This window comes from Agelaius tricolor, unplaced genomic scaffold (genome assembly GCF_023055355.1).
Source record: "Agelaius tricolor isolate 1412-34295 unplaced genomic scaffold, bAgeTri1.0.p SCAF_13, whole genome shotgun sequence".
Lineage (NCBI taxonomy): Eukaryota > Metazoa > Chordata > Aves > Passeriformes > Icteridae > Agelaius > Agelaius tricolor.
The window spans coordinates 12,677,712-12,688,540 of NW_027269273.1; the positions used below are offsets into that span (position 1 = coordinate 12,677,712).

The 10,829-nt window shown below is 41.2% G+C and overlaps 1 protein-coding gene across 3 annotated transcripts in view; it reads left to right on the forward strand.

Annotated features, from left to right (window-relative positions):
- RASGEF1A (RasGEF domain family member 1A) overlaps window positions 1–3,954 on the forward strand; it is a 144,763-nt gene extending 140,809 nt beyond the window's left edge. For all 3 annotated transcript variants that reach the window (XM_071438760.1, XM_071438762.1, XM_071438761.1), the window contains 2 exons: window positions 240–312; window positions 1,342–3,954. In XM_071438760.1, the coding sequence (XP_071294861.1) occupies window positions 240–312; window positions 1,342–1,366 (98 nt within the window). In that variant the 3' untranslated portion in view covers window positions 1,367–3,954. The remainder of the gene's footprint in view (window positions 1–239; window positions 313–1,341) is intronic.
- Window positions 3,955–10,829: the final 6,875 nt, after the last annotated feature.

Genomic DNA, 10,829 nt, shown 5'->3' on the forward strand with positions numbered 1-10,829 from the left:
AACATTATAGTGGGTCTTTCTACACGTTAAAGTACAAAATATGCAGATGAAAAATATACACATGCAAAACCCTATTTTATTAGTAACTTTCCAAGTGTTATCACTTTCCTGTTGGCTTCTGATGAGAACAAATTTTATAATGAAGACTGACAAGTTACATCTGCTATATTGTAACCCTTAGATTTTTTCCCTCAGGTAAAGAACTCATGTATCTGATTGTTACTACTTTTTTTTACCAGCTCTGTTCATTGCATCCTTTGAAAGTGAAGGTCCAGAAAACCACATGGAAAAAGACAGCTGGAAAACACTCAGGTATGAAGCTTCCTCAGAACATGAGTCTTTCTGCAGACACACAGAGGCATGTAACCATCAGCTTCTTCTGTCCTATTTGCATACCCAGCTTAAAACCATAATACTGTTCTTTTTCCTTCAAAATTTAAATCTGAAAAAATCTCAGTGGGGCTTGGATTTTGATACAGCTGTTCTAGCCAGATCTGTTGAGGCTGCAAGATCACTGCTGGGGCTGTGAAAAAGAATATCCTTTATTTAGGCTATCAAATACAGTAACATAATCTGCATTTGTAGTAGTGTTCAGACATTATTTTCTCAGGGGAACAAACCTATAGAGACACTAACAAAGTGCTCTCATCACAGCTATGCTCTTACAAATCATATAAAAGGATGAAAATTTCTAGGAATATGGTAATTGTCAGCCTACCCTAAGGGATAAAGTCTCAAAGACTCCTCATCCTCCTGAGAATGGGAAGCACCACTCCCCTGTACATGATGAGATCAACTCATTAGAACCTTTCCAGCACTGAACCAAGGCAGAGAGGTTTGTGAATTGTGCCAAACATGAAGACCTGACACACCTGTAGCAGACAGGGCACGAACACAGCCTGCATGCCCTGAGCTCTGTCAGGGCACATGGGGACTGCATTGTCCCAGACAAGATCCAGTTTCCCACTGATCCCAGCATTTCCTAGGATGTCGCTGTGAGCTTATCACTTACAGCCCCATGCAATGCACCCTGCACTAAAGCCAGCACTGCTCTGCTCAGCCTGCAGAGGTTTGGGATGACAGACACACAACGTGTGTTACAAGCCTGAGCTGATCCCAGGGGCCTGGGGTAATGTTATGCAAGGTAAATTTTCATCTCATTTAATGCCAGCATCTCTACTGAAATGCACAGATTTATTCCAGTTTCTAGCAGTTGAAAATCTATCCCTTGAAGAGAGGCTGTCAGGTAGTGATGCCAGATAGATCTATTGCCAAAAATTAAAACCTTTTCATTGGGATAGAAAATAGATAAATTTATTTTTTTATTGCTTTGTCTTTTAGGACAACTCTGCTTAATAGAGCCTGAGAAATTTGGATCAGATTTGCAGACTTCAAAGCACATCTAATGGACATGTTTTTACAACCTGAATGAAAGACTTGGACTGAGCTAAGAAAGACCTCACTGGATGAGGTCTGTTTTGTACATACAGTAACTTTTATGAAATAAAATGTGGTAAATATTTCACATGTCAACCTTAAGGCACTTACTGAAGGGTTTTGGTTTTTTATTTTAAATATAAGGGCAGGGCCCTGTTCTCAGAGATGAAATGTATCATGGGAGATGGTATCTTATTCTATCCGCATCCAAATTTTTATTTTTTATTACTTCCACCAAAACAAATACAAATTAAAACACACATCCTAACTGAAGCCAGTGTTCAGGTTAAATACCCCATTGGACCAGTATCCTACAGAACACTCAGTATGTCTCCCTAGCTTTGAAATGAAGGGCCTCCTTCAAATCAGCAGAATTGTTCACAAGTGTTTGTTCCTCTCCTCCATCAGCAAATAGTGCCTTACAAGGTACTGAGCTTGTGTAGTTGTACCTTCTGACTGGGCTGGAAGTAAGGGAAATAAAAATATGGATGTCTCCAAACCAGCTACAATGTACTTTTTAAATAAAGTGGAGAATTATGGCACATGAAGTAGAGTATACCTGCCTGTAACACTGATGGTGCAGCAAACCTATTTTTGTTACGTGATGTAAAGAGATGAGAGGGGGTAACTGCTGGGTCTGTGTGTTTGTGTGTGAGTATGTGTGTGTGCACATGTGGGGATGCACACATGTCTAAGTGTTAATACTTCTGGGAACTATCCTTTACATTCTGGCTGTCAGAATAGTTTGTGTTTTCCTTTTGAAAAATCAGGGAATATTTTTTTTTTTGTTATGTTTGAAGAGAAGAATGTCTAACCTAGATTATAATCTCTGCAAAACAGGCCTAATATGCTTTTCTAAAAGGAGTCTTTGGAAAACAAAAAATCAGCATGGGCCAGGGAAGAAGGGGAAGTAAACTCAGATGTCCAATTTGAAGTTAAGACTAAAGTTTCCAAAAAGCTTAAGAAGAGTTCATTGCCGTGAATTGGTCATGTAATTCCATTGGTTCCTTTGAAAAGTCCAGTCTGCACTTAGAGACAATTAAAACAGAGACACACTTGGAATGTAAGTTTTTCTAGCCTTTTGCAAGCCATGGTTAATTGTCTGGGACAGCACCCACTGAAATCTAAGGGTAAACACTCTAAGAAATTAGTCAAACCTTTGAACAGGTCAGTACCAAAATTAGAGGTGATCTGCAAACCCACTGATGCTTGCCATTTCAAATTTCTCCTTTTAGTACTGAGTTTATACCTAATTTGACTATCTATGTACCTGAAGAGCTTCTGTTAAGAAGGGAGAAAAAAAAAATAGTTAGGACTTTTGTCAACTGATCTCTGAGTTAAGAAAGAAAAACAGGCTCAGATTAAAACCTGTTTCGTCTAATGAACAAATTATTACCCACAAATGCCTGCTTTTCTTTTCCAGTAATTTTCTCTCTGAAGGCTTGAGGGCTGAATATAAGGTAATAACTTGAGCCAGATTATTAGGCTGGTTTTTCTTTTTTGTTCATTAAAAAAATCCAACAAAAACAGTCCCTCTGAAGCTGGCAGTGGTCACAGCCTCCCTAACACAGCCTTGCAGAGGACCTCTGCAAGGACTTCTGAAAAATGGCCAGCCCTAGGTAGATGGTGTTTATCTTATTCTGCCTTCTGTTGAAGAAGGGGCAAGACTTGCTGGACTGAGGGTCTGGTTTATTCCAGCCCAGCAGACTCTCCTTGCCTGAGTGCCTACAGCCAATTGCAGTGCCACTGTTTGATACAGCATCTGCAAGCACCTAGCAGAAATTTGCTTTATTGGCCCTGGAGCACAGTGAAAAATTAAAATGCTTTCCCTCTTTCACTTCCCCCTTGACAAATACTTTAAATTAGAGGAGTAAGTTGATGTAGGGAAGGGAGACAAATCAACATTTTACTATTCTCATAGCATTGGCATGAAAGAGAAACAAAAGCAAGTTACACCACGAGGAAAGAAGTAGTAGAATACTAACAGTTAACAAGAACAGCCCAGGAAAGGGGAAGGGATAATTCTTATGACCTGCTGCTATTTTTCCTGTGCTGAAGTACTGGCCTTCAGCCCTGGATTCCAGTAAGAATATTTATACTGTATTATTACAGTGTTTTGCACTTTCAGAGATGTTCTAGCTAGTAACATTGTCAGACACTATACGAGGGATTGTATATCAGCTTTGTTTATGTAATTGAAGTTTAAAAGGGATGCTTAAAATTTAAGGAAAAAAATATATATTTGAAATTCAATTTTAGAACACTTAATGTATGAAAGAGCTTTCACATGAATGTGCACTCTGCCGGTCAATCAGTCCAAGCATATACTTGAAATCCATGCAGTATCTACATTGGTTCCTTTTTATTTTCCTCCCCAAGTTTGATACATTCCTTAAATACTGTGTTTTGCTATTCTGAGCTGAAATGCTAAATATAAAGCTGTACCATAAAGCAGGATATTCTGTGTTTGACTGGATGTGCTTGCATTAATAAAAAAAGAAATTGCTTCAACCATGACTAACTTTTGCCATAGTTATTTTTCACTCGCAAATGTATCAAACCACAAGCCAGAAGCTGAATGAGGTGTGGAAGGCAATATGGTCACAGTGAACCAACTGGTCACCTTCTGACTTGAAAAGCTATGGTATGAAATACTTCAATTTCTTTCAGCAAAGGCAAGAGCAACACTAAGCCAACAATATACTGCCATTCTTATGTTCTTTCTGTAGTAGCATTTTATGGATTTGATAGGGTCTGTGCTACACAATACTTTTGTTCTCTCAATGGAAATGTTTTAACAGTTCCACTGTGTAAAACCCTATTGTGTCACAAGAGCTGAATTTCATTTTTTCCCCCTGTATTTACCCTTTGAGCAGCAGAGTACAGAACGTTTGCTGGCTGCAGCAGGGTTTCCTGTGGCAAGCTTCTGTTGGCATTTCAACACCCCAGCACCTCTGCTTGCAACCACTGCTCTTTTTCATGCCCTGCTTGAAAAAGCCCCTTCAGCAGGGTGACACAGAGAACAGACAAGCACAGAGCTGTGAACAAAATCCAGCTCGGCTGCCCCAGGGCCACTCCTTTCTCAGGGATATAAGCCTTGGAAAAAGAAAACAAAATTACATCTTGGAAAGGCAGGAGCTCTGGATGCCCCCATAAGCATTTCTGATCTGTTGGCAACTCTCTAGGGAAATGGTTTTGGTAACCAGACACCCACACCACACTTGCAGAGCTGAACAGGGCTACCACAGCTCATTAGAACAGATAATGATGTTTACCAGCATTAAGGGGATCGAGCAGATAAGAGTCTTCCTGATGGCCAGTTCACACTCATAATTAATATGAATATTGCATCCTCGAAAACTCACTTCCAATTATGTCCCATCCAGTCATTAGGATAAATTAGCTACTTACACAGGCATAAGAGTAAACAATAAAATGGCTTTCCAGGCCCTTCACTGCCATTAGAGCACAACACAGTGGGACAAGCAGCAGCTCAGTGCCAGGAAGGTATCCTTAAGTTACGTTAGCAGCAATTTGATTTATCAAGTTAATAATTACCAAGAAACAACTTTCTTTTAGCAAATAACTCACAGGGCAAAATTCAGCTGAGCAGTTAGCTGCCAACTGATACTAGCACATCTTTTGGGGAGAAATCAGTAATTCTCCTGAGGATGTGCTGACAGATCTTCTCTCTTTAGCCTTCAATGTATGTAAGGGCAGCCCCAGCTACCCAGAACAGCTTACAAGCAGTGTGTGGAGGCACAGTTTTGACCTTGCTCTCTGCAGCAATTGAATAGGGCTCTGTGGACAGCAAGATACTTAAATAATTTAAAAAATCAAATTGCAGAAAGAATTCATCTGCAGTTGTTAATACATGTTATCAAGGAAGTTTCCAGACCAGTAAGCATGCAAGTATTAGCAATGGCTTCTTTCATGCTTGTCCCTGGCAAGGCAGGGATAACTGGGAATGTTTTGAGGTTCCAGCATATTCCTATGGGCTCTGACAGAGGTTCCCTGACAGCACAGAGGTTTGCTGTCCTTCACTGCTTCCCAAGATGGACCTTGGGCTTTGGAAGAGAGAGAAACCACATTTGGGGATATAGTTCTGCAGTAACGTGGAGGTACAACAAAAATTATGACCATCTCTCTAACACGTTAATAATAAATAATGGAAGCATTTCTAGTGTTTCCAATGTTATAAGCAATTTTTCACATCAATGTTCTTATGGCTTCCTGATAGCACATTCAGCTCTTGCACAGAAAATGAATGCAGATAATTGCTGTAAGGTTACTTAAGGATAGTGGTTTATTTCTGTAAAGAAGTATCAGGAGCAATCAAGCTCTGTGCCAGGCAGGGAGTGCTGGGCATTCTGAGGCATACTGTGCCCTGCCTTCAGATGTGTGATGAGGAAGATATTCAAACCACCAGGAAATGCAACAGCCAATAAATGCACTGTTTCTGATCTATTAGGATGCATACTTCACAGTACTGGTTACTCAGCCAATCATAAAAAGCACTGAAATAGAGAAGTCCTGTCACAAACACTGCTTGGCAAAAACAGTGCACAGTTACTTGAAACTATTAGTAGCACCTACCAGGAAACCAAACCTCCCCAACAAACCAAAACTAAACACACTCATACAAACAAAAAGCCAAAGCCCAGGTCTGTGGGCACACAGAGGAGTCCTGTTCACAAACCTACTTCAGCACTAGGCCTGGAGACCATTTTACAGGATTGAAAGGAAGCTGAAAGGGAACACAAACCAAAGCACCAGCTTCAAACAGCCTCATCTCATCCAGGACAGAAAAGAAGAAACTTGAAATTTAGTGGAAATTTGCTTCTAATATGTCTAATCTTATCTAGCTACTTCAGATTAAGCAGCAATCTTAAAAGTAATGTAATTCTGTTTGGGGGCAGAAGTCAAATGAGTTCCAACAGAATCTCATTACAGAGAAAACTACTTAACATCTTTTTAATCCCTGTCACATGAGCACACTATGGCCTCTTCTGATTCTGTGGCATATTAAATTAAATATAGCATCCTGCTATCCATCAGTGTCAACACTCTAAGTTTCCTTTAAAATATTTACACAACATTGTTTATATTCAAATCAAAGAAGATACTGCTAACAACACTCCACCTCCACAAATATCTATCAAATCAAAGAACCAAGTACAACATGTCCTCAGTAACAGCAACAGAGCACTGAGGAACTCAGCAAACACAGTTGTAAGTGATGGAGTCGAGTGAAGTCTTGGATGTTTATGGCAATACCAGAATTTCATGAAACAGTGAATTATTCTTGTCTGGGCACATAATAGCTCACTGTTGATGACTTGACCTCAGTTTGGAAAAAAAAACAAATCACTTCTAACACATTTCAAAATCCAAGCAAAAAATGAATAGTTTGACAGATGCAAACAAATCCATTCTGTTTTTCTATACACCTCTTACTTCACTTCATGACTTAAAAAATTCGAGTACCCAAGTATTCCAAAAAGAATTTCACAATAATCCAGCAGCCAAGAAAATCACTTTGACAAGATTTTTAAGAGCACACAAACACCCCCCCCCCAACATCTGTTCCATGGATGCATTTACAGGCCAGAGCACCATCCCAGCTGCTCCCCAGGAAAAGCTGCGAGTCACAACCTGAGAGTAGCCAAAGCTGTCTCAGAGCTGCTCTCCAAAGCCTTCCTGAGCACCAAGCAATCTCAAAGGGTTTTATTTTTTGCTTTAACACAATCATTTTCCCCATGGATTGTAATGAAGTCAGCAAGAAGCCACTTAAGCTTGCACAAGGCTGCAGGAACTGTGCAGAGCTGAGGCTCTCACAGGGCCAAAGCCATGCTGTGCCTGCTAGCTCGTGTTTCCACAGCTCTGCTCAGCTTCACCTCCTGTCTGTCCCCTCCACATCCATCACACTGGGACAATCTCATTTTCCCCCTTTTCCTCACAGGAGAAGCTTCCCTGTTGTTTCACAGCTGTGACTTTGCTGCCTGGGCACATTTGCCACCGCCCTCAGCAGGAGCCAGGTCAGACAGCACATCTATGAAGGCTGTCCCATAGCCTCTGCCTTAAATTCCACTTCACTCCACAGATACAGCCTCGTTTAAAAACAGCACTTCTACTCAAAGTCTGAGAACTCACAGGTTCTGGCAAAGAGCACATGCTCCCACCTGAATATGCAAATGACAAAGCAACGACAAAGAAATCCCAAAACAAACACAAATAAATGAGGAATGAGTTCATGTCCTCCTTCACCTGCAAGTCAAGTACAAATGCAAAGTAGTCTACCTATGAAAGAAAACTCTAAAGCCCTTTGCTAAATTCTAGCCCTTTGTTAACTTGCATCAGCAAAGGGTTTTTACACCACTTACAGAGAAAGCTGAGAGGACATAGATCAAAACACTTCAGTGATATGCCACATACAAGGTAGCTACAAGGCAACCTTAAAGCTGTAAGAACTGAAAATGCTCCAGAAAAACTCACCACACAACAAACACATTTAGAGCAGCTCAAATAAACCAGCTAAATCACCCCAAATTCCAAGTTCAGGGGGACTTCTTTACCTTCCCCTGGAAGAAACTAAGCTAACCAAAACAATGCTGTATTTTAATAAAACCTTATGCAAACACTTAGACTTAAATATAAAAGGGATTTATTTAACATTCTACCTGAGGTCAGAAGTACTTTTGCTGCACAACACTTGCATGCAAATCCCAGCTCCAACCCCTACCCTTTAGGCCAATCTCTACAGAAGCACATAAGGTCTCCTAACAAAAAGGTGGAAGCTATTCCCTTTCTAGTGCAATCTCAAAAATAAAAAAAATAATAAAACACTCACCCGAAGCCAGGAGAGAGACACATTTCGTGGAAAAGCAGGAGAAGAACCTTTCCCTGCCAGCTCCAGGTCCCAACTGAGGGCAGGCAGTCCTAGCCCAGGGCTAATTGGGCCCAGCTGCCTTGGTTATTGCCAGCACCTGGGCCAGGGCAGCCCCTCAGGCCTAACAAGGAAAAGCTGAGCATCGTTGGGGCATGAATGAGACACAGCTTAAGCTCATTAGCCTCATTTTCCTCCACAGCTGAGTAAAATTGCAATGATTTTTCTCCTTAAGATGTATTTGGGAGTCACAGTCAGCAAGAACACCTCAGGCAAATGAAAGCTACACTTACTTTTAGTACACAGAAATCTTTTATCATTACACTGATGCATCAGTGAGTTACTAATTTATGCTGAAACACCATTTTAAAGGTTATTTGAAGCTTTATTCCTTTCATTCATGGGTCTGACAAGGCAAAAATTTTGTTCTAGTTTATATTTTGGCATGAACTAAAAGCATTTAAATGTCTGTATTCAGATACAAGTGGTTAGGGCTCACCTACCACTTCTCCTTCCCTCCTGATGCCATTCTCTTCTTGATCACAGTTTACAAATAAGTTTTGATTTTCATAGGTGTGTGGATCTCAGAGTCCAAAGACCTTTATGGAACTAAAAAAACTCAGTATTTTCTTCTGGATTCAGGAGACCCAGAAGTATTTCCCTAAGTTTTTTCCAGTTTTCCATCTGTATCTGCTCATTCTCTAAACCAATATCTACTAGTCTAATTGAATAACATATTTTTAAACAATTTCAAAAGCACAACCCACATTCATTCCTGCAAGGGTCTAAACTAAAAGTCCACCCTGAACTAATCTCATCTTGACTTCCTTCAATGAAAAACACTTCTCTCTAGGGAAGACTACAGCTTGCAAATTCCTTGGAAAAGGTTACAATTTATGTGAATAGCATGCAACAGAATCAAAAATTACCTCATGATTCAGTGGAGCACGTTCCTATTTAAATAAGTGTTACTATATTTACTACTCTAGCACTAAAACACAGTGACTCCTCCAGGAAATCACTTGGACCACAGCTCAAAAAAAGTGTGTTATGTAAACAGCATCTGTCAGAACAGGAGGACAATGCCCAGCACTTGGCCATGTAACCCAAGCACTGACCCTAGGCACACAGATTGTGACTCCAAAGCCTGATATTGGTCACTCTTTGCAGCGCCACAAGCTAAATAAACCCCCCAGTGTGGGACTTATTCTTTCTCTGCAGGCAGAGCACACCTTGGGAAAGCCAAGAGCAGGTCTTGCTCCCAAGCAAGAGATTTTTGTATTTGAGGCACAAATAACTTGCTCCCTTTCTTGGATGAAGTAAGGAAACACATCCAAGGAAGTGTTACCCACGTTAGTGGGAAAGGGCATTCCTGCCCTGGGTCACAGCTCTCAGCAGGAACTGGGACACAAACACGTGCTTGCAGCACAGTGTGGCTGTGCCCAAAGGCACTCAGAAGCTGAACACACTCAGGTAACTGAAATCACTTTGTTTTTAATAAAGGCATATCCCACTATTGCTGTTCTGGTTCCATTACAGAGGAAAGGCAATGGTGTGCATTCAAACATGGGGTGCACAGAGCTCCTGTGTGCCACAGCAACACCTACACAGGTGGGTATTGCAGGGAGCTGAACTCAGATAAGGCAAACCCCAGGCCTGCAAGGGCTCCTGTAAGATCAGAAATCCTCAGCTCTTGAGCCATTTGGAACACTTGGGTATGTTGTCCAACACGCATATTAAATATTTCCAAGTGTTCTGACTTCCTTTTAACTCCAATGCATTTGCTTCCACCTTTTGGGATAATGAGTGGAAAAAAGTTTCCCAAGTGGTTCCTGGTTCATCTCCAGACCTTCCCCATCACCACCACACTTTGGTTTTCATCACCCAGATGGGGGCAGCTGACACTGATCTCCCTTGCTGTTGCTGATAAGCACAACCACGCAGTGGAAAACAGCAGAACTTGAGACACCTGGGTGATTATCAGCACTCTGCCATGTTTCCAAAACATGAGAACTGGGACAAGTGGATCCTCCTGAGGCAGCGCCTGAGTGCTGAGAGCTGAGGTGCAGCAATGCTGGGCCTGTGCCCAGCTCTGTGTCCACTCCAGGGCGTGCCAAGCAGTGCTGGTGTCAGGGAGAGGCGTTTTTGGATGCTCATTCTTGTGCAGCCAGGACAGCAGCAGCTGGCCTGAAGTTTTAAAGGCTGGAGACTCAGGAGAGTGCCCCACTTGTATCTACATCCCAAGACATGATACCAATGTGTTTCATCTTGTCCTCACCAGTACCCTACAATTTTTGTTAACAACAACTAAGATATCCAAGTAAGATAAATCTGGTGTAAATTTAAGTTGTCCAAGGAACCAACTCTGGTATCTGGTCTGGGTAGAACCTGAGATGTAAAATTGAACTGGTTGAACTTCTCACTGCAAATATTATTTGAATCCAGTGTGTTATGCTCTGTACAATATTATTGTACAAACATATTTCAAAGAAACAGCTTAAAACAA